The sequence below is a fragment of the Manis javanica genome, chromosome 18, assembly GCF_040802235.1.
Source record: "Manis javanica isolate MJ-LG chromosome 18, MJ_LKY, whole genome shotgun sequence".
Classification (NCBI taxonomy): Eukaryota; Metazoa; Chordata; class Mammalia; order Pholidota; family Manidae; genus Manis; species Manis javanica.
In genome coordinates, this window is record NC_133173.1 from 17,935,413 (window position 1) to 17,962,213 (window position 26,801).

Below are 26,801 nucleotides of genomic sequence, written 5' to 3' on the forward strand. Positions count from 1 at the left end.
TATCTTCTTAGGGATTTCATCATATGAAAAGTCTCTGTTCCAATAAAAGATTTTACCTTGAATGCTTTTTTGCCTGATAATTTTCTCCATCTACATTTTTGTATTAGCCTTTTCCCGACCATCTTTCTCTGTGCTTGTGTTTTCTACCTTCCAGTGTCTCTGTGTCTCCCTCTCTCTTCTTTTCATTGTATCTTTAGCTCCTGGTAAACAACATGTAGCTAGATTTTCCTTTTATCCCAGTCTGGGAATCAGTATCTTTTGAGAAAAACTTAATTCACTCAGATTTACTGTTTTTACTGATAGGTTTAGTTTATTCCTCATGTATTTGTTTCATGGTTTCTGTATTTTTAATTCAAATGTTTTCTTTTTTTCCCTGCCTTTTCAGTATGATTGATTTTCTCTGTCATCACCCACCCCTGGACTTTTTCCCCTTTTCAATTAGTAGTTTGAAAGTTATACATCTAATTATGGCAGCTCTACCTCTAGCTAAGAATACACACACACATTTATACATTTATATCTGTGTATGTATATATGTGTTATATACACATACACAAATACATATGTACCTATACAGATGTACACACATATATACACATGCATATAAATATATAAACTCATATTTTTCTATGAATATTTAGGGTTCATCAATATTCTTATCTCCTCTAGCACAAGAAATGACATTAACACATCTTCATTTTCCTTCTTTTCCGGGCACCACCAAAGCCCTATACCCTCTTGGAATAATTTCAAGTTCTCCTAATTTGTCTTTCAATCTTTTTGTTCTTTTGGCATTCATTAACTTACTTCTTCAGGTTGCTAATTTGTTTTTCAATATTGCCAATTGAAACATCAGAAATCTCAAACAATTCAGACATTGTCAATTCTTTAATTTCAATGAGCAAATTTTAAATATGTAGTGTCTGTTTTTTTAAATACACTATTGTATCTTTCTGAAAATAACCATGTGAATAGGGTTTTTCTATTTTCTCAGAGATTATTGCTTTTGTTTGTTGAATATGGTCATTCTCTCAATACTGGCTTTCTCCTACTATGGTGATTTTTTTAATGGTTACTTATATTTATGTTAGAGAACGTCTGTTTCCCTTGTGGCCTGCCTTTGGCAACTCTGGCAGAGAGATGGCAGATGCTGCTGGGAGGTTTGTGAGATACTTTTTCTGGGTCAGGGAACTGAGTCGCTACCTCAGACACAGCCCTGTTTGTGGCCCCAGCATTCACATTCACAATTTCTGGCAGTGAGAAAGCAACACTGTGGTCCACTACTTGTCACAAGTTAGTGAGGACTGGGGGATGTGCCAGCCTAGTGCATCAAATATGACTAATCCCCGAGGGTCCTCGGCTTCTTCCATCCTTCAATGCTACTTCAAGCTATGCACCCCTACCTTTGCAGACATCTCCTATACATTCTCTGGACAATGGTTTCAGCAAGGTTTTTGATCTATCCTTCTCTACTCCCTAGATTTCAGATATTCCTCAAAAAGACTGGTCCTCCGATGGCTGGTCCTCCGATGGCATTCTTTGTTTACTCAGACTGTTAATATTTTTGCTGTAGCTTTTTAAATTCATGTTTTCATTATGTCAATTAATTTCCAACGAGTCCAACTTTCAAGTCACCTCCCAGAGCAAAATTTTGATGATGTCACTTTCATTATCCTCAATACAAAAAGCAGTGAATTGTACATTTTGTTCTCCTCTCTGCAGAGGAACAGCTTCCACTGAAATAATCAATTTTATTTTAATGAAAAGAGGGCATGTGGGAAAGAAAAAAACTGTAGGACAAGTCTTAAAATCCCTTTATTTCTTCTTTCTCACATTATTTTGAGAGTGTTGGCTATGTGGCATGATCATATTATAAGAAATTAATATAAATATAATTTTTTCGACAAATTTTTTGTAAGTTTTTCTTTCCTCTGACTTAGAAAGGCATCACTATTTTTTTTCCCTGAAATCCTAAAAGCCTAGAACTAAATCCTAAAGTCTACAGTAAAAATTTATATCCACCACATTTTATAAATGACTGGAAGCCAAGACTTAACTAAATGTAATACTAAATCCAGTGACAAAGTAAAACAGAAGGAAAAAAATGACTGTAAATGTAACTTGAGGAATGGACCCACCCCATCCCCACCAGGATCATAATTAAAACTCTCAATAACCAGTAGAACTGAGCAGGTGTATACCAGGTGACGATCAGGTATGTACCCGCCCTAGCCACAGAGTCGGCAGGAGGTTGGTGCCTTGGCTAAGAATTGAGCCAGGCTCCTGCAGAATAATTTCAGTAACTTTAAAGCTTTGACCAGGTCTTTGTGAAGAAAAGAGGTCAACTGTCAAAAAGCATATGGTTCAGGAAGGACCCCCCTTTTTTTTGGGAGGGGATAAAGAAAAGGAATAAACCCAGGCTCAGACAGTATGTAGAATGTTAATTTATGTATAAGCGGAAGGGGTCTTGAGGTACAGAGGAATTTAAGGTGCTGCTTCTCTTCTCTTTTATTACTGTTTTGAGAATTAATTTGTCCTGGAGTGGGGAAATGTGGGTTCAGATAGTTTTCTGCCGGGCACTTACAAGAATACAGCGGTATATCTACAATTTAGGTGAGAAGAGCTGCGCCTGGGTGCAGGAAGCCCACTGAGGACAGTTCTTCCAGGCATGGGCAAAAAGGGTTTTTTTTAATCCCAAGATCCCACTCTCTCCCAACCCGATGATGTGGTCTGAAATGAGTAACTCAGACTTTGGGGATTCTTCCCCAAACACTTAGGAGAACAGCCCCTGATGGGAAGGAAATAAACCTAGAAACTAAGATTTAAGCATCTTGGGTAGTTTTCCCTTGAACTCTGGGTGATCAGTATTTAACGTACAATGAAGTATTTCTTTTCTTAATTCTTAATTCCACTTGACTCTCCGAGGGGACAACTGGGAAAGAAATGACTGCCTCTCTCCACTCCCTTCCTAACTTTCCTGAAGGGGCCATATTTTCACCTGTGGGCATGACCGATGCACGTGAAAGGCAGAATCCCAGATCCACCCTCTCCTCTGGTTCACGACTCAGGCGCTTTGGCTCACAACAGTATTTTACCAAGGCTCACTTAGCACAAACAATGCCCAAGCTTAGCTGCCTCACCTATTTCTAATTTCTACTGGAAAAGACCTCAATAATAACAAAAAATTGGGCAAAAATAATCAGGATGGTAAAAACAAAGCAGTTTTACTAAGAACAAAACTATCAACCAAAGTGACACTAATAATCTTTCTGCTATATTTTAAGATATAATTTTAAAATATAATCAATAAACAGCCACAAAATAACAATAATGATGATAGCAAAGCATCTTCCCCCCAAACAAGGGGAATTCCAAGCAAGTATGTGAGAATAGGAGCCGTGAGATACTAAGTACAGCAGGGCAGCTGACTTTAAAGGACAGGATATTGCAGTAAAAGCTAGTAAAATGCTTATTTTTGTTTGTAAGTCTCAGACTTCAGAAATCTTAATAGCTGACTTGAAAGGTTTATATTAAATGGCCTTTAGTCATACTTATAAATAATAATGTGTGTAATTGCCTATAATTAGCTCATTAAAGAAAACAAGAAAGGGACAGATGTTAGCTACACTTATTGTGGTGATCATTTTTTGCAACATATCAAACCATTATGTTGTGTACCTGAAATTAATATAATGCTGTACGTCAGTTCTACCTCAATTTAAAAAAATCAACCAATAAAGGCCTTGGATATTAAAGCCATTCCCATCCTGTCCCATCAGGGGAGACCTTGGTGACCCATGGCATCCTTGGGGAAACAACATTCTTTAAGGCACTTTCCAGTCGTTTTGCCCCTGTTTCCAGTCACTCTCCCTTTCTAGACTGTCATGTCCCTATTCCAATGTGTTTTTAACCCCTAAAACTGGCATAAAACCTGATGTGTGACTCTGGGCAAGCCAATGATCTCATTTGTAAAACTGGGGAAATACAGTACCTACCTGATAGGGGTGCGGTGGGTTGAATGAGAGGATGCTTGGAGAGCACTTAGACACCCCTGGTAGGTAATAAGCTCAACGAACAGCAGCTCTTCCTCTTTTCATAATCTAACTATGGGATGACTACCTGAATAAATGAACTGATACTAGATGGCCTTCAATAATTATTGAGCCAAATGACTGGGAAAAAACATTTCTAAAAGTGGGAAGAAAATGAAATGGCATTCTGTTCCCCTCCAATTAGTGTAAACACTCCTAAAAGTACTCAATGCAAAAATCAGGACTCTGACAGTAATATCACGAAAATATATTTCACATTTCACATAAAATAGAAGTAACAATTATTTGGGCCTCATACTTGCTGAACAGGAAGAAGTTGGCTTTGGTACCTGTCCTGGATTCAACGGCGCCCCTCCTTCCACCTCCTAACTCCGGGAACCTGTGAATTTTAGAAGTTTAGAAAAAGGGTCTTCGCAGATGTAATTAAGGATCTCAAGATGAGGTCATCCTGGGTATCCAGATGGACCCCACGTCCAAGAACAAGTGTCTTTACAACAGACAAGGGGAGGAAAGGTCACAGACACACAAAGATGCCTGGAGAGGCTGGAGTGATTTGGCCGCAAGGAACACCTGGAGCCCGCAGGGCACTCCAGGAAGAGGCGAGGAAGGACTGTCCCCTAGAACCTTCAAGGGGAGGTGGCTCTGCAAACATCCTGATTTCAGACGTCTGGCCTCCAGAACCACAGGAGAGTAAGTTACTGTTGTTTCAAGCCACCAGGTTCTTGGTAAACTTGCCTGGCAGCGCTAGGTAATACTCGGCCCTTTTGCTTCTTGTCCTCACTGGCAATTACAGGAGGCTCCCAAAGGCAGGCAGCAGGCTTCCACAAACTCAGGCCTTACCTCCAGGTTCCTAAACAGTAATAGTTCAAAACCAAGCCCTGCAAACACTCCTACTTCCAAGATTTCTTAGAGAAGGAGGAGACAGGAAGAAGGCTCTTGGAGTCCACTGATGCGGGTCTGCAGCTGGTCTATTTTAGTATCTACCTAAATTGGTGTGCAAACCTAATACTCCTTAAAGGGTTTGCACAGCCAGTCAGAAAGACAGAAGGCATTGCACAAGGAAAGCCAAAGCACAAATGGCCGAACTATAGACAGAAGTGTGGGGCCAGAGCACTGGACCAATCAAGCCCACTCTTTACTTACACTGGCATAAGCTTTGCAGGTACGCAGTCTTTCCATACAGATGGCAATTACTTAAAGAGAGACATAGGGAGCATATGCATTTCCATTAACATCTTCCTATAGATCTTCATTTATGGCATGCCAGTTATCATAGAATGCCTTCACATTTTGTAATGGGCATAAGTTGGTATATTCCAAGGTCTGACACACATTGCTCATGTCACTTTTGGTTCCCACCCACCACTCTGGAGTCAAAACCCATATCCTCATATCTTCTAGTCATATAACTGTGACTTCTGCTTCAAATTCTTCATGTGCAGTTGCTGCAATAACTGGCACAATGAAGTGTTACTTAGAAAATAAATTCCAGAGAACAGAGAGAGAGAGATGAATCAGGCAGTACAATATTCTCCAACTTAGAAAAAAAAAAGGATTATGCATCTATGTTTAAAAGTACCAGCCACTCTGGAGTATGCATTTCACTTTGCCACTCTACAAACTAGATTAACATTTTCAAATTCATTTAACATTGAGTGGAAATTCTGAAACGTTCATTTAAAATTGTGGAAAAGTTCAACAAAATCCCCTTGCCCTTTCCAGCTGGTCTCTTAGATGGTTCTGAACGTTGGCCCCAGTTCACTGCCTGCCCGAAACGTGAATCTCTAGAGTACAAAATTTACCCGGATTTTATTTCCCTGCGTCCACTCTTCACAAACTCTCTATTAGGGACTGTATTTTCAGAAGCTGCACTCCAACGATGAAAAAGAATAAACTGGATTCTTGACTTTGTGACCAACCGCTGCTAATATTCATGCCTAACACCGTCTCATACGTTATTCCCACATCTTCATTTTCAAATTTAATGTCAAGAAAATTTCCTCAAATTTCTTTATCAGTTATGCATTATTAAGAATTCAATTATTCAACACAACTTTTGAGAACCTTTTTGGTACAGATATCAATTACAGTGGAGTTAACCTTGAACTTAACAGACAAAAAGCCCTGCCCCCATTCAACTTCCATTCTAGTGGGAGGGGGAGAGGAGATGTATATGAATTTTAAAATATGTAAAAAAAATAAAATATGTAGCATATTAGATATTGTTCAGTGCTCAGGAGAAAAGCAAGTTGGGAGGTAAGACGGTTGGTGGTAACCTCTTTTATTTCTGTACACCATCAATATGAAAAGTCACCTTCAAATGTTACTGCTTCTTGCTTCATAATAGTGACATATTCCTATAAATTTGTGAAAAACTCCCATACTCCCATAGACATTTCTTAATTCAATTACTGCCAACTTTTACCAGTCTAGTTTTTGGTGTGTTGCCACTTCTGTTCATAAAATTAAAATACCTTTTGCAGAATAAATTTCTCTTTTTTCCCAAACAAATGGAGGAGAAGGGGGCAGAGAGGAATACACTAATATTTGCTAAACACCTACTATTCAGCCAGGCATGGTGGCAAGACCTCGGTATTCATGATCTCAGTTGATCTGCATAGGACGCCAAGAGGTAGTAACATCATTCTCATTTTACAGAAAACAAACAGATACTCAGTAACTTGCTTAAGGTCACACAGTTAGTGACACAGATGAAATGTGAACTTATGTTTTTGGTCTTACCTCCAAAATCTTTTTCTCCTAAAATGCAGCCTCACTTTCTTTTCTCTATAACCTTAGACTGTGTTCAATTGACTGGAATGAAAACTACACTGACCGCAGATTTTAAAATTAAAATGACCAGTGAATACCAAGACTACCAGCATCTTTTTTCTATAGTCACTATCCCTTTAGTTATTTCTTTTGTGACAGAACCTTACACCGAAGTCTCAGGTCGACGGAGTGCCTAGGCAGCCACGAAGATTCTATATGACATATTTAAGGGCTAATAAAATGCAATACAATCCGATAGATAATCAACTGTGTAAACCAGAGCTGGATAACTTGCAGGCATTTTTCTTTAAGGGCATTCTTTTCCCGTTACCCCAATAACAGTTTCCAGGTCAGAGGAACTGGCGCGCGTGCAGATAAAATAGAGTCCCCGATAATGCAATTATAATCTCCCAACTTATTCCCCTTACCGTGGGAGCGGCTCGTCCTTTACTACAAACCCGCAGCAGACGGGTTTTGAGAAATATTAGAAAAAGCACCCAGCGACACCGAATTGGATGCTGCCTGCAGGAAAGCCGGGCTGGCAATGCTGAGCCCGAGGCCCGGCGGGCGAGCGGGGCCCGGGGCCCGCGGAGCCCGCCCTCCCCCCTCCCGGCCGCGCGCCGCTCTCCGGGTCGCGGGGCGCAGCCCAGGGGCACGGCGGGGCCGCCCGGGAGAGCGCGGGGCGCGGCGGCGCTCGGCCCAACGGGCTCCGAAATGGCTGCTGCGCTCCGCGCTCCAGGCTCCCGGCAGCCCGGCCGCCAGCGGCCTCGCACCCCGCGCGCCCCCGCCCCGACCCGCGCCGCGTCCCGGAGCGCCCCGCGCCCGCCGCGCGCTCACCACAGCTTCCTCTTGAGCGGCAGGAGGCTGCCGCGGTTGGAGGGGGTGACGCCGATGGCCATCTGCAGCACCGTCAGGTACTTCTGGTACTTCATCTTGTCCCCGCGCCGCTCGCGGGCAGGGCCCCGCCGCCGCCGCCGGCGCCGCAGACACAGCCCCTCCAGGCGCCGCATAGATCAGCTCTGGGCCATCCGCGGCCGCCGCCGCCCCCGCCGCCGCGGCCGCGCGTGGCCGGGGCCCCCGCTCCCGCCGCCGCCGCCGCCGCCGTGCGTGCCTGGCCGCTCCCGCCGCCGCTGCGCGTTGCCCGCCGCGCCCGTCGCCGCCGCCCGCACCGCCCCCTCCGCCTCCGCAAGCCGCGGCCCGCAGCGAGCGCCCGGCGGCCGGGCGTGCGGGACCCCGGCGCTGGGAGCCGCCCCTGCCCCCCGGCACCGGCCGGCCCTGCGCCCCCGTGTGCCTCACGGTCCTCGGAGCTCGTCTTTTATCGTTTATACCCCAAAAGCATCCTCAGCAAGCTCCCAGAGCAGAAAAAATATATATATTTTAATGATCACTTAATAGTTTGTAACCATCATGTATGTGTTCTAGCCTAAAGAGTTTGGCGAATTTATGTGCATATAAAATGTATATGTACATGTGCACATAGTACATACATATATATGCAGTCTGTGCGTGCGCAGTGGTTTGGGACTGAGGAAATGACCCTGAACCATGCCTTCCTAATAATGGGAAAAATTAAGTTGGTTTCATGACCTTTAAAAATTTTGGTAAAACATTCCAGACTTTTTTAACTGATGGTCATAAGTGTGGGGGGAAATGAAAAAATAGTAAAACCAATCATTTAATACTCTGTACTTTGAAACATCACAAACATTGAGAATTAAAGTTTTATTTCTTTGTAAGGAAAACTTCAGAGTAACTTGAACAGTGCTAGTCTTCTACAAGTGTTCTCTCTATGAGAGAACCCCTTTTCTGTGCGTTGGTAATGTATCGTGTTTGGCTGATTTTCAATGTCTTATCTTCTCCTCTTTCAACATGGTGAAATATATCAGAGGGTTCCTTTAATGTGACTTTTCTGGGACATCCTCACCCTTTTTGTCACAACCACTTTTCTCAATCAAGTTCACATTCAGTAGGTTTAGATTCTGGCCGCCCATCTAGAATCTCTGGAAAGGTGGTAATGTCAACATTCCCACAGTTGCCTTTATTTTCTATAATACTATTTACGTTCAATTTAAATTTCACTTCACTTCCATCTTTATCATGTGTTTGTTCCTTTGCTGCCCTTTCAACTTAACTGGACAATTCCCTCTTTCAATTACCCACTTTTCTACAACGCTCTATGGATCTATCCCTGGGAGAAAAGGTCGCAGCACAACTGCATGCTTCGCAGTCAGTGTCTAACCTGAAAAACAGATGCACAGTGACCAGTCACTGACAAACACTGAAAGAACTGATGTGATTGGTCACTGATCACGATGTACGTGTTATTTACATAGTGATTTGTGGACTAAAGAGCTACCTGGAGAATTTCTCCTGTATACATTTGTACTATATGTATTTGCTTATAGTTAATATGTCATTACTGAAATTTGACCATATTGTTGACCAAATGTTATCTAATTATTGTAGCTAACATCAGGCACATCTGAACCTACAAAGCAAGGGGCTGTGTGTGTGTGTGTGTGTGTGTGTAGGATGTATATATGAAAAGTAAACCTAACAAGTGTCTGTGTGCCCACTAGGCAAAATGTGTGTGTGTGTGTGTGTGTGTGTGTGTGTGTGTGTGTGTGTGTGTGTGTGTGTGTGTGTGTGTGTGTGTAGGGTGTATATATGAGAAGTAAACCTAACAGGTGTCTGTGTGCCCACTAGGCAAAATTGTCAAATGTTAACACCCTCTCTCCACAGTGCATCCCTTCTGGATCTCTATTTAAACGCTGCATTTTCAAATTAATTAGCACATAAGAAGATTAGAACAAAACAGTCTCCTGGCTTGCGCTTACAAAATGATTTCATAGTCTCTTTGGTAGGAAAGCAGGTCTAAATCTATTCCACTTTCATATATTCAAAAGTTTCAGCTCTCATATAAAATGAAGAATTGGCAGATCTTTGCACTTCAGAAGTATATCCACACATGGGAGAAGACCTTGGAGCAATATTTTTTAAAAACATCAGGGCCTATACTTATATATTCTCCATTTCTTGTGTGTGCTTGGCCTTTTGCATCACCTTGTCATATTATTTGTAAGATAATAGATGAAAATATTTCACTGTACTCAAGGATTTAGACAACTAGAGGCTGAGTGGATCAATCCAGGATAATGAAAGATAAAAATAAATCTAGAAGCACTTCCAGAATGGCAGCAAATCTGCTTCTCCATAAAAGGGGAATGTTGACTAAAATTGTTAAAATCAACCCTTTCAGAACTCCATAAATTAACTGAAGGCTTGCAACAATTGAGTCCTGGTAAGAACAGTGAACTTTATAAGCCTTTGACTCTCTTCATTTCCATCCCCTCTCTCCAACCCTGTGATAGTTTTGTAAACCAAAAACCTCATAACTACAGTAGTTTTGAAAAAGAATTGACTAGCAGCCACTGGAGGGGGCAGGCTGTATTTAGAGCTCCTTAAAAGCCCCCATTGCCAGAGAATCGTCATTATATAGGGCTTGTTTTTATTTGACCTGGCCTAGAACTCACTCTGTGCAAACAGCTTTATCCCTAGGGCATTTGTCAAAAACAATCTGTAACAGTTGTTTAATAGCACGATTGCCTGGGGTGAAACCAGCTGGGGGTAACAGGGGCTGACCAAAAATAATTAAAAGGAAAAATGGGGATTGAGAGTTCATAGGATGCCTTGAATACTCTAACATTCCTAGGAATCAAGAATGCCATTTGTATATGCAGGACTGTGTGCATGCGCAGGAAACCCCTGTGAAGGCCCTTATCTCTTGCTTCTGGCTGACCTTGAGGTTCAATGCAAGCAGAAAGTGAAGGTAAAGAAGAATTGTAAACTATCTATCAAAATGCTGAAGGCATGCTGCAACACACACACAGCCTCTCAACAAAGGCTATTGGTTCAAAACATTTAAAGAAATCTCTGGCCAATAATTAATTGACACTAAATTACCTGAGCAGAGACTTCAGTGTCCATACCTGACAAAGAATTCAGATTTTACAGAATTAGTCCAGCAAAGTCACTAAACAAACAAAACAACAACAAAAATAAACACCACCACCAAACCTCGGAGTGGAAGGGAAGGATATGATTTCTAGAGTTGCCATCCTATACTCTCCAAAATGTCCAGATTCCAACAAACAAATTACAGGATGCAAAGCAACAGAAAAATATGGCCAATATATAGGGAAAAAAGTAATTACTAAAAACTCTCCTTGAGGAAGTCCAGGTGTTGGGTTTATTGGACAAAGACTTTAAACATGCTATTACAAATTTATTTACTAAAGGAAATCATGTCTGAAGAATTACAGGAAATAATGAGAAAAATGTCTCACCAAATATATAATGTAAATCAACAGAAATTTAAAAAAATACAAACTCTGGAGTTGAACAGTAAAATGACCAAAATAAAAAATATAGAGGGGCTCAACAACAGACTTGAAATGGCAGAAGTTAAGAGTCAGTGAACTTGAAGATAAATCAACTGAGATTACCTAGCCTAAGGAACAGAAGAAAAAACAATGAGGAAAAATGAACAAAGCCTCAGGGACCTATGAAAAGCTGTTATGTATACCAACATATGCATAAAGTCCCTGAAAGAAAGGTATAACAAAGAACAGTTGAAGAAATAGTAGCTGAAAAATTCTCAAATTTAATGAAAAATACTAATCTGAACATTCAAGGAGTTCATAGAAGTCCAAGTAGGATACAGTCAAGACAGTCCACACCTAGATGTATAAGTCATATTGCTGCTGAAAGCCAAAGGCAATGAGAGAATCTAGAAAACAGCAAGAGAAAAGCAACTCATTCCATAAAGGATCCTCAGTAAGGTGAACACCCAACCTCACATCAGAAATGACAGAGGTCAGAAGACAGAGGGAAGACATTTAAAGGGCTGAAAGAAAAAGACTATCAATGAAGTATTCTATTTCCAGCAACACTACCCTTAAGAAAAAAGGAATGAGAAATTAAGGCATACCCAGATAAATAAAAACTGAGAAATCATCACTACCATACATGCACTCCAAGAAATAGCAAGAGTCCTTCAGGCTTCAATGAAAAGCAGTTACTGGACAGTAATTTGAATCACAAAGAAATAAAGAGCACTGGCAAAGACAACTGCAACTGCATAGTTGAATGTATAAGACAGTATAAAATATTTTTAAATTTAAAAATCTTATAATTAAAATTTTTTATTTAAAACTTTTTTCGAATTTAACAGATAACTGCATAAAGCAATAATTGTAAACTGTGATGATGGGCTAATAATGTATAAAGATATAATTTGCATGACAATAATAGCACAAAGGAGGAACCAGGGAATGGAGCTATACTGGAGCATAGTTTTGGTGTAATGTTGAAATCAAGATGGTATTAATTCTATCTAGATTATTTTAACTTGAGAAATTAATTGTAACCCCTAGGACAACAACTAAGAAAATAACTTTGTTAAATAAAGAAGAAGAAATAACATGGAAATTAAAATGGTACACTAGAAAATATGTGGCACAAAAGAAAGCAGTAATAAAGAAACAGAGGAACAGAAAAGACACAGACATATAGAAAAGAAATCACAAAATGACAGCCATAAATTTTACCTTATCAGTTATTACATTAAACATAAATATACTAAACATTTCCATCAAAAGGCAAAAACTGGCAGAATGGAAACTTGTAGAGAAGCACACTACAAGAGATGCACTTTAAAGACACAAAAAGGTTGAAAGTAAAAGGTTGGAAAGACATGTACCATGCACAAAGTAATAAAAGAAAGCTGGAGTGTATATGCTAATATCAAATAAAATTGATTTTCAGAGAAAAATAGTTATGGGACACAAAGAACATTTTATATTGACATAGGAGTCAATCCATTAAGAAAACATAACAATTAGAAAAATACATGCACATAACAACCGAGCCCCCAAATAGCAAAAACTGACAGAATTGAAAGAGAATAAATAGACAATTCAACAATAACAGGAGATTTCAACAGCCCTCCCCCTTTTCTGTATTGGATAGAGGAAGGCAGAAGATCAACACCCAACTAGACCCAACACATCTATAGGACATTTGCACCCAGCAACAGCAGATACACATTCTTTTCAAGTGCACATGGCACATTCTTTAGGATAGATCATTTATTAGACCATAGAACAAGCCCTTGTTACATTTGAAAGTATTGAAATCATACAAAGTATGTTCTCCAACCCCAATGGAATTAGATTAGCAATCAGTGACAGAAGGAAATTTGAGGAATTCACAAATATGTGAAAATTAAACAAAATACTCCTAATAACCAGTGGAACCATGAAGAAATCGTAAGAAAAAATTATTGAACTTGAGTGAAGGTATGCATGCAAAATGAAAGCGTATAATTTTCCTAAAGAATGAGATAAGCTGCCCATATGGCTTTGCAGGGTAGATAAATATAAATATTACAACCAGAAAGCTGTCATTGTTTTATGAAGTCAAAGAAATAAAAATTTGCTATTAGTTTTCAGGGGAGAGCCATTATGGCTTTAGAAGAAAAGGAGGAATCTGCTGCTATGACAGCGCACAGCCCAAGGAGGGCCCCCCCCAACAAGCACATCACCAAGGAGTGCAGCCCCTGAACCTGTGGTCCACCTTCTTCTAAGATGGGGCCTTTCAGGTTTTGACTACTACCCCTAGTAAGAAGCATATTTTAAATGAAGCCCCAGTATACATAGACATGAAAATGCATGTGCACACATATTCATGCATATGCATGCGCACACACACACCTAAAGCTAAAGTTTCTGGAAACAGTTTTTTACCTTACTACTTGGGTTGAACCTTTCTGTTCTCTTCCATTTCATTTTCTTAAATGGTAGTCACAACCCACCCGATTTATTTGTATGGCACTGCTCTAAGAAATAACCTGCAGCTAATGTCATCACATCTCACGTTCTCATTTACCTTAGTGACCACCAAAAGCCCAAGCTTCTCCAGTCAGCCAGTAGTATGCAGACTTGTCGCTCCATTAATCTTACATTAAGGTGCCCAATTTCCATCCCTCCCAAACCTATCTGTGTGCCCTCTGGAATGCTCTATCTATGAGCAAGTCCCCCTATGCACTTAGCATCTTGTTGGGACATTCCCTTCAGTGCCCGTCTTTGCTCAAAACCTGGCTTTCCCTGATTCAGTGCTTCCTCCTGCAGCTCTCGACAGCAGAGAGTGTTTTACCTCTTGGATTCCACATGCCTCAAGGCAGGCCAGAGAGTGGAGGTGTTTTTTTTCCTTGCTAGTACTGCCTCTTCTAAACCATTCCTTGCTCTTTCTTATACCAAAAACAAAGCAAACAACCAGAAGAACCTAGAAACTGGTTCCTCTGAAGTTTATGCTCTTGGTCTATATCACCTTCTTCCCCTTCTCCTCATTATCACATTCTGGCATAATTATTAATAACCAACATTCATGTGGATGGACCATCAGTCTGGCCCCTCATCTCTCTCGTGACTTTTACCCTGTTCCATCCACTTTCATGGTCTTACCTTGGACCTGGGCTCAACAGAAAAGCCAATTGGGTAAGTCAGTTAAAGCATTAAAGCAGCAAAGTGTTAGCTAACAGGGAGTGGGAGAAGCTGTGACCTGTCCACGTGATGCTGCAGGTCCCTTTAGAAAGGAGCAGTCACTACTCAGCATCTGCCACTCTTTGTCCTGTGGAAATGCTAGACCAGTATTTCCACTTCTTCCAATTCACATTAACACAGATTTTTTGGAGGTTGTCTCCCAAAATTTAAATTGCAACAATATGAACTTTCAGTTTTAAGATGGTGACATTAAAACATTTCCTCCCTTTCTTCTCTTGAGAATCAGCTCAAAAGAACAAGTACAAGAAAGGGGGAAAATTCCATCTTCACTGAAACATGGAGCTATCTAAAACCCCATTGCAGAAGTTTGAAAGCAGTGGAGGGATAGTAAATGTCTTAGAGGAAGGAAAGAGAGAAAGCTAAGTGGCTGTGCTGGGCAATGCCATGGAGAAGCAAGCACATTCTCACTGCAGAATTACAGAGATGCTAAGGAATGAATTGGAGGCATCAGGTAACACGGAAGATGGATATACAAATTGAGGGAAATGAGAGGTACTAGAAACAGGGGGTTTGTTTGAAAGCTGGAATAAGGAACCGTCAGTTGCCTCTGGTGTCCTCTCCCACCCCATCAGTTAGGCAACTAGCTTCCCCCTACCCTGCAGAAATGGACGCATAGTGCCAAGAGAAAACCTAGAGAGTGGAATCAGTACAGTAGGGTGGACTACCAGACTGAAAAGGGGAGGAATATGGAAAAGTCTGTGTGTTGAGTGATGAGACACCAAACTCTCTTCTCCTACCCAGATCCATAATGCTGGCAACCTTAGGCAAGAGATTTATATACTTTCCCATGTGGATCATCAACATTTTTGGTTAAATGCATATATTTATTTATTATAACTATTTAAAAATTGTTTAGTATTGACTCCAATATTGTACCATAATTATATATTTCCTTTTTTATACAACTTTTTATTTTACCTGGAATTAATAATTGCCTTGTTTTTCAACTTGTTTAATTTGCCTAGAATCCATGGCTAAGTGTTCTCACATCTGCAACAGTAATGTGAAATACCTTGCAATACAATTTTTCATATGCTTGACTAGGCAGAAAGTAAATCAATTTCATTTTTTCCTGGACCCAGCCCTCCTGGAGTCCTCCATTTGTATGCTCCAGTCTGTACAGATTTGCTCTCTGGGTTTATGCCGTTATTGTCCTGTGTATTCTCTTTATTTCTTTCCTATGTTGGGCCTCCTGTATTCTGGACATCATATTTCTTTCTTGATTTACTTCTTTGTTTTGACAGATAATCTCTTCTAATAACTTCCCTATGAAGAATATGTAAGACCTAGTTATTTTGAGACCTGGCATATCTGAAAAGTCATAATTTTACCATCACTTGATTTATTATGTGACTGAATATAGATTATAGGTTGCAACTAATTTGACTCGAAGTTCAGTTATCACTGTGCTGTCTTCTAGTTTCCAAAATTGCTGTTGAGTTACCCAGTGTACTCTGTGTCTGGGGTACATTTTTTGCTTGTTTGATTTTCCTGCTCTGTGGAAGCTTTCAGATCCTCTCTTCATCCCACTGTTCTAACATTTCATAATGACATTCCTTGGAATGGGTCTCTGCTCGGTCACTGTGACCCTTTCACTAGAGAAGTGTAATGTTCCCCACTTCTGGGCAATTTTCTTGCATTATTATTTTGATATTTTCCTCTCCACTCTTTTCTCTCTTGACTCTGGAACTACTTCCTTATTAGTTGGATGTCAGAATCCTGATTCAACCCTTTAATTGTCTTATCTTTTCTCTTTTAGGTATTACTGTTTTTTTTTGCTTTGTTCATTCTACTTTCTGGGAAATTTCTTCAACTTTATCATGTAAACCTTTTACTGAATTTAAAAGTTTTGCCATTGCGTTTTTAATTTCCAAGGACTTTTTCTTGTTTTGATTGACTGATTTAATGTATGTATGTGTATAATTTTATTTCATGTATGCAATATCTTTTATAATCTCTCTATGATATTATTACAATTTATTCTTCTCATTTTCTGATTATCAGATTATCTGTTGTTTCAGTCTCTTTAGCTCATGTTGGGAGCTTTGCTCAAATATTTGATAATCCTTGTCTCTTCATTTATACTTAAGAGTGAATGTTAATATACATATTTTTATATTTGAAATCCTGATGGGATGGGGTGTATTTATTGGTGCACTTCATTGAGAGCAATTTTTATCACTTTAGATCCTTCTTCCTCCAACCAAAGGTCATAATCTATACATCTTTTCCTCAACAGGACAGCTCTATTAACTCAGAAAAAGGGAAGTGGCTGTGAGAAAGCTAAAAATGTCCATGAGTTATAGCAGATAAATATAATAAATAAATAAATATTTGAATCAAGAAATGGCAAAATTTGCATATCACTTAGAAATAGATAAATACCTTTTTCAAAAAAGCTAAAATTTGGCTACTTTGGGGAGTGGGATAGGATAGAGTATTGGTACAACCATTTCCTTCTAAAGCTTTTAACATTATTGTATATGTGTTATTGTAATTTAAAATTGTTAAATGATGTTTTACAACTTCACATTTAAAAAGTAAATTAGATCGTGTTACTTGCCTACTTTAAAACCTTTCAACATCTTTCCATTATACTTACAACAAAATCCAAACTCTTGTCTATGGCCTAGGAGGCCCTGTGTGGTCTGGCCATAGCCCACTTCTCTGATCTCCTCCCCGTCACTCTCCTTCTTACATCAGTTTTCACTTGGCTGAATCCTTCTCATCCATCAAATATCAGCTCCTCAGAGATACCTTCTCTGAGTGCCCCACTTAAATGTCTCCCTTCCATTATGTTATAATAAGGCAGCCCATCTATTTCCTCCTTACCACAAACATCACAACCAGAATTCCTTTTCTTTTTTCTTTTTCATTATATTTGCTTGATTACTTTTTGTCTTTCCCATTAGAATATAAGTTTAGTGAACTCGCAGTGATTTGTCTGATAGAAGACTGTCCTCCATAAAGACCCCAAAGGACCACATCCTCATTGTGAGGGCATCCACCAGATTTAAAACTGCTCTATATCCACACTCAGGAGAAAAGTTATCCTGATGCTGAGTAAAATGGCCAAAACAACAACAAAAAGATCTATCCCTTACATAAATATACAATCCATATCACCTGGAAATGCCTTGAAGTATGAATTTGGTTCAGTGAGACACCAGGTAGTGTGCTCTATTTGCTTGGCAGGAGCAAGTGAAATTCCTTTTAGAAGAACAGGTCTCCATACTAGACCTTAAAGAATCACCACAAATGATTTGTTCATACAAGTTAGCAGTTCATATTAGAAATCACTTAAACACAGGGAAACAAATTACCATGAGTAAGAATCACAGATACAACAGACAGCAAAACAGAAGCACAAAATCTTCAGAAATTGGAATTCACATATACAACTATAAAATAACTATATTTACTATGTTAAATAAAAGTTCAGAAATGTGTGATGAAAACTATGAAAACCATCTAATTAAGGTAATTCTAAACTTTTTCCCTACACATCACTTCTACATTACAAAGGACAAAAGCATCTACCTTTACCAAAATGTGTCAGTGCCAAAATGTATCAGTCATCTTAACTAAATCATCAAAGTTAAATTCATCAATAATGAGACACACTGACATCATGTGCCTCCTGAAGAAGTGAAATAAAAGGATATAATGTCAAGCCTATAGTATTCCTGCCAAAAATGTAGGAATTCAGACCATTAGGATGGCTACTACTAAAGAAAACCAGAAAGAAAAAAAAAAAACCAAACCAAAACCAAAACAGAAAAGAACAAGTGTTGGTGAGGATGTGGAGAAACTGGAACCCTTGTGTATTGTTCATTGGAATGTAAAATGGTATAGCTGCTGTGGCAAACAATGGAGCAGTTCCTCAAAAAATTAAATATAAAATTACATATGGTCCAGCAATTCTACTCTGTGTATATATCCAAAAAAATTAAAAGCAGTGTCTTGAAGAGATAGTTGTACGTCCATATTCATAGCAACATTATACACAATAATATAGCTAAAATATTCAAGCAACCATGTCCATGGACTGATGAATGGAATTTTAAAATGTGGTCTATTCATACAATGCAATATTATTCAGCTTTAAAAGAAGGAAGGAAACTCTGACATATGATACAATGTGGATGAAAGTTGAGGACATGCTAAGTGAAATAAGCCATTACAAAAAGGCAAATATTATATGATTTCATTTATATGAGGTACCCAAAGTAGTTGAATTCATAGTAGAATGGTGGTGCCAGGAGCTAGAAGGAGTTACTGTTGAAAGGGTGTTGAGTAGAACAGAAAGACATCCTACAGTATGGGAGAATATATTCATAAATGACATATCCAATAAGGGGTTGACATCCAAATTATATAAAGAGCTCATGCACCTCAACAAACAAAATGCAAATAATCCAATTAAAAAATGGGCAGAGGAGCTGAACAGACACTTCTCCAAAGAAGAAATTCAGATGGCCAACAGGCACATGAAAAGATGCTGCACATCGCTAGTCATCAGAGAAATGCAAATTAAAACCACAATGAGATATCACCTCACACCAGTTAGCATAGCATCCAAAAGACAAACAACAACAAATGTTGGCAAGGATGTGGAGAAAGGGGAACCCTCCTACACTGCTTGTGGGAATGTAAATTAGTTCAACCACTGTGGAAAGCAGTATGGAGGTTCCTCAAAAAACTCAAAATAGAAATACCATTTGACCCAGGAATTCCAGTCCTAGGAATTTACCCTAAGAATGCAGAAGCCCAGTTTGAAAAAGACATATGCACCCCTATGTTTATCGCAGCACTATTTACAATCGCCAAGAAATGGAAGCAACCTAAGTGTCCATCAGGATAAAGAAGATGTGGTACATATACACAATGGAATATTATTCGGCCATAAGAAGTAAACAAATCCTACCATTTGCAACAACATGGATGGAGCTAGAGGGTATTATGCTCAGTGAAATAAGCCAGGTGGAGAAAGACAAGTACCAAATGATTTCACTCATATGTGGAGCATAAGAACAAAGAAAAAACTGAAGGAACAAAACAGCAGCAGAACCACAGAACCCAAGAATGGACTAACAGTTACCAAAGGGAAAGGGACTGAGAAGGATGGGTGGGAAGGGAGGGATAAAGGGGAAATAGGGGTATTATGATTAGCACACATAATGTAGCGGGTGGGGGTACACAGGGAAGGCAGTGTAACACAAAGAGGACAAGTAATGATTCTATAGCATCTTACTACACTGATGGACAGTGACTGTGATGGGGTATGTGGGGGGTACTTGATAATAAGGGAAGTCTAGTAACCCTAATGGTCCTCATGTAATTGTACATTAATAATACCAAAAAATAAAAAATAAACATGTATTTACTCTGTGGCTCATCAATGGCACTCCTGGGCATTTATCCCAGAGAAATGAAAATCACATCCATACAAAAACTTGTACTGATTGTTCATAGTTGCTTTTTTAAATATCCCTAAGCCAGAAACAAACAAAATGTCCCTTAATAGATGAACAATTGAATGAATTATAGTGCATCCATACCATAGAATACTATTCAGCAATAAAAAGGAATGGACAATTGATACATGTAACAACTGGAGGATTTTGAAGGCATTGTGCTGGTGAAAAAAAGTTAATTACAAAAGGTTACATACTATATAATTCCATTTATACAACATTCTTAAAATGATAAAACTAAGAGTTGGAAACAGATTAGTCGTTAACAGGAGTTAGGGATGAGGTAAAGGGGGAAGAGGTGTGACTATATAGGGGTAGGAGGAGACAGATCTTTGAGGGGGTGGAACAATTCTGTATCTTCATTATAGTGGTTCCAGGAATCGACACATGTGATAAAATGACCTAGAACTATACACAACTTTATACCAATGTCAGATACCTGTTTTTTGATATTGTAATAGGATTACATAAGATGTAACCATTGGGGGTAAAGACGTCCCAAGGAACCTCTCTATACTATCTTTGCAACCTTTTGTGAATCTCTAATTATTTCAAAATAAAAAGGTTTTAAAAATTAAAAATAAATAAAAATAAATGAAGGGTATTGACAGCTTCAGTTTTACAAGGTGAAAATTCTGGAGATGGATGATGGTTATGGTTGCACAACACTGTCAATGTATTTAATGTCACACTTAAAAGTGGTTTAGATGGTAAATTTGTGTTATGTGTATTTTGCCCCAATAAAAGAAAATGGGAAATGCAGGAATTGATTAGTGAAGGATATTCTATAACAGCACAGTCCTGTACTATTCAAAATTTTCAATATTATATAGAGAAAGGCCACAGAACTCTCTGGATTAAAGGAGACAAAAAAAATGCAAATGAAGTTACTATAGAAGCATAATTATCAAAAATTGAATTTGAACTGTATGTTAGATATTAGATAATGGTAACATATCAATGTTAAATTTACATAATTTGATCATTTTACCATAGTTATACAAGAGAATGTCTATATTAGGGGTCATTAGCTCTACAGCCAACTCTCAAATGGCTCAATAACAATAATAATGATGATAAGAATAATAAAAATGGCAAGACATTTGAAAAACAACCAAATAAAACTCCTAGAAATAATCATTTAAAATTGAAATAAAGAACATGATGAGTTTTACAGAACATTAGCTAAAGAGAGAATTAGCAAAGTCTAATTAGCACAGAGACAAAAAGCTGGAAAATAGGAAACAGCGATTAAGCGACATGAAAGCTGGACTGAGAAGGTCTCACGTAAGTAAAGCACGTAAGTAAAGAAGAAAGGGAGAAATGGGGCAGATGCAACATTTAAAAAAGTATTCATGAGTGTTTTCTAGAACTGCTGAGAAGGGACCAATGTGGTTTCAGATCAGCAGTAAATCCCATAAAGGATAACCAAAAGGAAATCCACACGAAGATACATCATAATGAAACTGCAGAACCAAAGAAAACAATCAGGAGAAGAAAGCTTACATTCAAAGAAACAGAAATTAAATGGAAGCACTTCTCTCAACAGCAATAATGAAAGCCTGAAAGACAGTGGGATGATAGTCAATGTGCTGGAAGAAAAGAATAGCCAAAAGCAGAAGCCTATGGCCACAGAAAATGTCTTTTAAGAATGATGGTGAAACAAAGACATTTTCAGACAAACAAAAATGGAAGTTTTGTCTCCAGGAGATTCTCAAAAGAGAAAATTCTAAATGACATACAGTAATAAGAAGAAAAATTTTCTCAGACAGTAGGAATGAAAAACAAGGAATGAAGAGTATAGAAAATGATAAATATGTGGATCAATCTAAGCAAACACTGATTAATAAAACAGTAATAATGTCTTAAAAGGTTAAAAGATAACAGTTGAAACATATAGAAAAATAATTTGTAACTTGGAAGTGGGTAAAAAGAATTAAAGTGTTCTAAGTTTCTTTTCTTTTGCAGGAGAAAGTTAAGGGATTTACTAATTTTAAACTTAATTACTTATGTAAGCAGATTATAATTTCTAAGGCAACTGGTAAAAGAAATGAACAGAATGCATAACTCTTAAACTACTTAGAAGCAACAACATTCAAATGATTAATATACTCTATAAGGAGTATTTTACAAAATAAGTTAAGAAAGAATAAAAAACAACAAGGAACAGGTATGACAAATAAAAAGCACAAAATGTATTTGCAGATTTAAACCCACCTATACACACAGTGTGAATTGTGCCTTTAGGAATGGTGCAATGTCCATGACACCATAACCATGTAGTACTTACTACATTTTACGTAAGTGAACTAAATTCTCCAGCTAAAAGACAAAAATTTTTAGACTTGATAAAGATGAATTCTATCCATTTTCAAGAAACCTATCTTAGAAATATGCATTAAGGATACAGAATATTTGAAAAATGATTAAATAAGACATACCAACACATTCTAACAAACAAGAAAAACTAGTATAGCTGTATTAAAGAAAAAATCTTTAAAGAAACTAAGGTTACAGGAGTAAAGAAGGTCATTTCATATTGATGAAAGGTTCCATTTGTGGGAACTATATAACAATTTAAAATTTGTATATTAGCAATATATACCCACAAGGTATGTAATGCAAACACTGAGAGAACTTCAAGGAGAAATGGACAACTTTACAAGTACAAATGGAGTGTTTTTATGCTATGTCTCTCAGGTAATAGAAAAAGCAAACAAAAAAAAAAAGTGAAGACATAAAAGATTTGAAAAAGATAATAAAATTGACATAGTGAGATCTCCACCTAATTACTGCAGAAATCATTATGTTTCAAGCATACAGAACATTTGCTAAATAAAAACAAACCAACAAACCACAAAGCAAATATCAATACATTTTAAAAGTTTAAAATCATATAGAGCACATTCTTAAATCATAAGACAAACTAGAAATCAATAAAAATTAGAGCAAAACAAAAAGACCCATATGTTAAAGACTAAAAAATAATCATGCATTTAAATAAAATTACAAAAATTATAGAAAATATTTTTAATAGAATGGTAATAAAATATTGCATAAAACATTTTATGACATGCAGTATAGATAGGGAATTTATAACCTTAAAATGTATATGCTCAAAAACTGAAATTTAGCTAAGCATTCATCTGAAGAAGTTAGAAATATGCTGGCAAGAAGAAAATAATGATGATAAATGGCGGCATTTCTGAAATAGAAAGGAATTATACAATACAAAGCTTCAATAAAGCCAAAAGTTGCTTGTTTATTTTAACAAAATTAAAATGTCTCTGTCTTGATCAAGAAGCCGAGAAGGCACAAATAACCAATGTTTAGAGACAAAAAGGAGACACACTTACTGATTACAGGTATTAAAAAAACAATATAAGATTAACATTATCCTCAGTAAAATTGGGGGGAAAAGAATACATTGAAAAGAAAAAGAAAAAAAGACTAACATATCTTTATACCAATAAAATTGAAAATTTTATTCAAAATATACAAATTCCTATAAAATATATGACTTACAAAACATCTTCAGGAAGAAATAGGAAATCTATAATCAGAAATAGGAAATCCTATAATTATGGTGCCTCAAAATCCTATTTTGCCCAGGAGTGTTCAAATTATTGCCTACTGTAGATTAATGTCCATTAAATATTTTCATAACCTCTTGAAGCCTCAAAAGTGTTTGAGTTTGGAAGATTAGCCATATGGCCATCCTTCCTACTTATAATAATTAGAGAAACTAAATTTATAGTCTGAAATATTCCTCCTAAAAGAATTCCAGACCCAGATTCACCAGCATATTCTACCAGTCATTCATAGTAGAAATCATTTTGATCTTTGATATATTCTTACAGGAAAGAAAAAGAAACACTTCCCAAATTTTGAGAATAGTATGACCTTGGTACTAAAATCTGGCTAAGACAGTCCATGAAAAGAAAATTACAGGCAATCTCACTCATGGACACAGATGCACTAATCTTAATCTAAATGTCTGCAAACTGAACGTAGCAGTATATAAAAGGGTAATACACTATGACCAAGTTGGTTATATCCCAGGAATTCAAGGTTGGTTTAACATTAGAAAATCAAGTAACATAGTCCACTATGCTACCATATTAAAGAAGAAAATCATAACATCTCAAAAAAAGTGTTTGATGAAATTCAACATACATTCTTGATTTTTAAAAAGACCTCTTCAAATGAAAATAAATGGAAATTCCTTGATGAAAGTTTTCAAAAATCGTACAGAGGGGTGACATCAGCATCATGGCAGTGAGTCATTTCCTTTTCCTTCCTCCTCCACCTACGACTAATCAGACATGCACACCTGGAAAAAAAGAAGTGTCTCTGCTCAGTATACCAGAACACTCAAGAGCTCCATCTCTCTATGCATCTAAAAGTGGGTGGACTGCATTGCAGAGGAGGCTGCCGAGAGAGGGCAGTGGTGGCAGAGCCGGTGGTGGAAGAAACGATGGCAGCAGGTCTGGTTGGGCCAACAAGACCTTGCTGGTGAGGAGGTGGAGGTTGAAGGTGATGAAGGGGGAATTGCCCAGCCGCTTTCTGCAGCTGGAGGGACCCACTGCTCTCTCTGAAGAGAGACTGCAGTGACTGGGGTAGGGAGAGGAAAGGAAAGTAGGCAGACAAATAGAAGTGAAGGAAAGTGTCCCCTGCTGTGTGCCCTGGAAGGCAGCCACCCATGGGCCTCTGAGAATCCCACACTCAGGATCCTCCCACAAGGCTGTGGACACACCCAAAGCCCCCAGTGCTAGGGAAACACTTCTTCCCACTCTCCTGACACTTTTTTCCCCTCCAACAGCTTTTGATTTTAAGTGCTCCCAACCCGAGTGGTTTAGCGCTACTAAGAGAAACCAAAACTTGTGCTCTAGTGCCACCTTCTGGAAAGTAGAAGGAAAGCTCCTAATTACCAACCTGTTGAACTGTTAAGAGTCAAAGTAAACAAAGCCTTGCCTAAATAAGAAAGGTGTTCACTACTTCAGTGCAGCAACATATGAACTTTTCACCAAACACCATGGAAAATCATGGTAATATGGTATCACACACAAAAAAACTTAAAATTTTCCAGCAGTTAAACCCAAAGACATGGAATATTGTGATCTAATTGACAAAGCATCCAAATAGCAGTTATGAAGAAATTCTATAACCTACAAGAAAACTATGAAAGGCAATACAGTGATCTCAGGAATAAAATTAACAAGCATAAGGAGTACCTTGCCAAAGAGTTCAAAACTCTAAAAAAGAATCAGAAATTTTGAGCTAAAGAGCTCAATAATTGAAATGAAGACTGGATTAGAATGCATTAGAAATAGAGTTGATCAAATGGAAGAGAGAGTTATCAAGCTGGAATATAGGGACCTAGAAATGACTCAGGTGGAAGAGGAGAGAGAACTAAGATTTTTAAAAAGTGAAGAAGCCCTGCAAGAGATACTAGACTCCAATAGGAAGCCAACATAAGAATAGTGGGGATTCCAGAAGAAGAGAGGGAAAGGAGGCTGAGTTTATTTAAAGAAACAATAGCTGAGAAATTCCCAAACCTGCAGAAAGATTTAGACAAACAAGCCCACAAAGCTAATAAAGCACCTTAACAAAAAAAAGACCTTGTCTAAGACACATATATTAAAATGATAAAGAATTTTATAGGTAGTCAGGGGAAAAAGAATAACCAGCAGAAGAACCCCCACTAGGCTATCAGTAGATTTCTCAACAGAAACTCTACAGGCCAGGAGAAAGTGAAATGACATATTCAAAATATTGAAAGATAAAAGCTGCCAACCAAGACTACTCTACCCAGCAAAGTTATCTTTCAGATGTGAATGAGAAATAAAGGCTTTCCAAGACAAACAAAAGCTGAGCATTAAAGGAAAATACAGATGGCCAAAGGGCACATGAAAAGATGTTCCATTTTACTTATCATCAGGGAAACGTAAATCAAAACCACAAAGGGATATCACCTCACACCAGTCAGAATGGCCACTCTTCAAAAGACAAGAAATAGCAAGTACTGGCGAGGATGTGGAGAAATGGGATCCCTCCTACACTGTTGGTGGGAATGTCAGTTGGTACACCTACTGTGGAAACCAGTATGGAGGTTCCTTGAAAAACTAAAAATAGAAATACCATTCGACCCAGTAATTCCACTTCTAAGAATTTACCCAAAGAAAACAAAATCCCTGATTCAAAAAGATATATGCACCCCTATGTTTATTGCTGCATTATTTACAATAGCCAAGATATGGAAGCAACTTAGGTCGCCCATCAATAGATGAATGGACAAAGAAGATGTGGTACATATACACGTGGAATATTATTCAGTCACAAAAAGAAAAGAAATCCTACTATTTGCAACAACATGGATGGAGCTAGAGGGTATTATGCTCAGTGAAATAAGTCAGGCGGAGAAAGACAAATGCCAAATGATTTCCCTCATTTGTGGAGTATAACAATGAAGCAAAACTGGAGGAATAAAATAGCAGCAGACTCAGAGACTCCAAGAAGGGACTAGTGGTTACCAAAGGGGAGGGGTTGAGGAGGGTGGGTGGGGAGGATGACAGGCCTAAAGGGGCATAAATATTCAAAATTATAATGAAGTTTGGTCACAGGGATAGTAGTACAGCATGGAGAATGTAGCCAATGATTCTGTAACATCTTCCTATGTTGACAGATAGTAGCTGTACTAGTGAGAGTGAGGATGTGATAACTGGATAACTGTTGTATATACAACTGTGTTGTTTATTTGAAACTAATATGATTGTGTATCAATGATACTTCAATTAAAAATACAGCTACTACAATGTGGCAATAAAATCACCGCATTAAAAAGATAACTTGTGACATCAAAAATGTAAAAAGAGAAG

The 26,801-nt window shown here is 38.2% G+C and overlaps 1 protein-coding gene and 1 long non-coding RNA gene across 8 annotated transcripts in view; one reads left to right on the forward strand and one right to left on the reverse strand.

Moving 5' to 3' along the window:
* The window catches only part of TJP1 (tight junction protein 1), a 271,810-nt gene extending 263,961 nt beyond the window's left edge, over window positions 1–7,849 (reverse strand). For all 7 annotated transcript variants that reach the window (XM_073227124.1, XM_073227123.1, XM_073227121.1 and 4 more), the window contains exon 1: window positions 7,662–7,849. In XM_073227124.1, coding sequence (XP_073083225.1) covers window positions 7,662–7,834 — 173 coding nt within the window. In that variant the 5' untranslated portion in view covers window positions 7,835–7,849. The remainder of the gene's footprint in view (window positions 1–7,661) is intronic.
* The window catches only part of LOC108402508 (uncharacterized), a 43,579-nt gene continuing 24,431 nt past the window's right edge, over window positions 7,654–26,801 (forward strand). Inside the window, exon 1 of the long non-coding RNA XR_012127155.1 lies at window positions 7,654–7,738. This is a non-coding gene — a long non-coding RNA (uncharacterized lncRNA). The remainder of the gene's footprint in view (window positions 7,739–26,801) is intronic.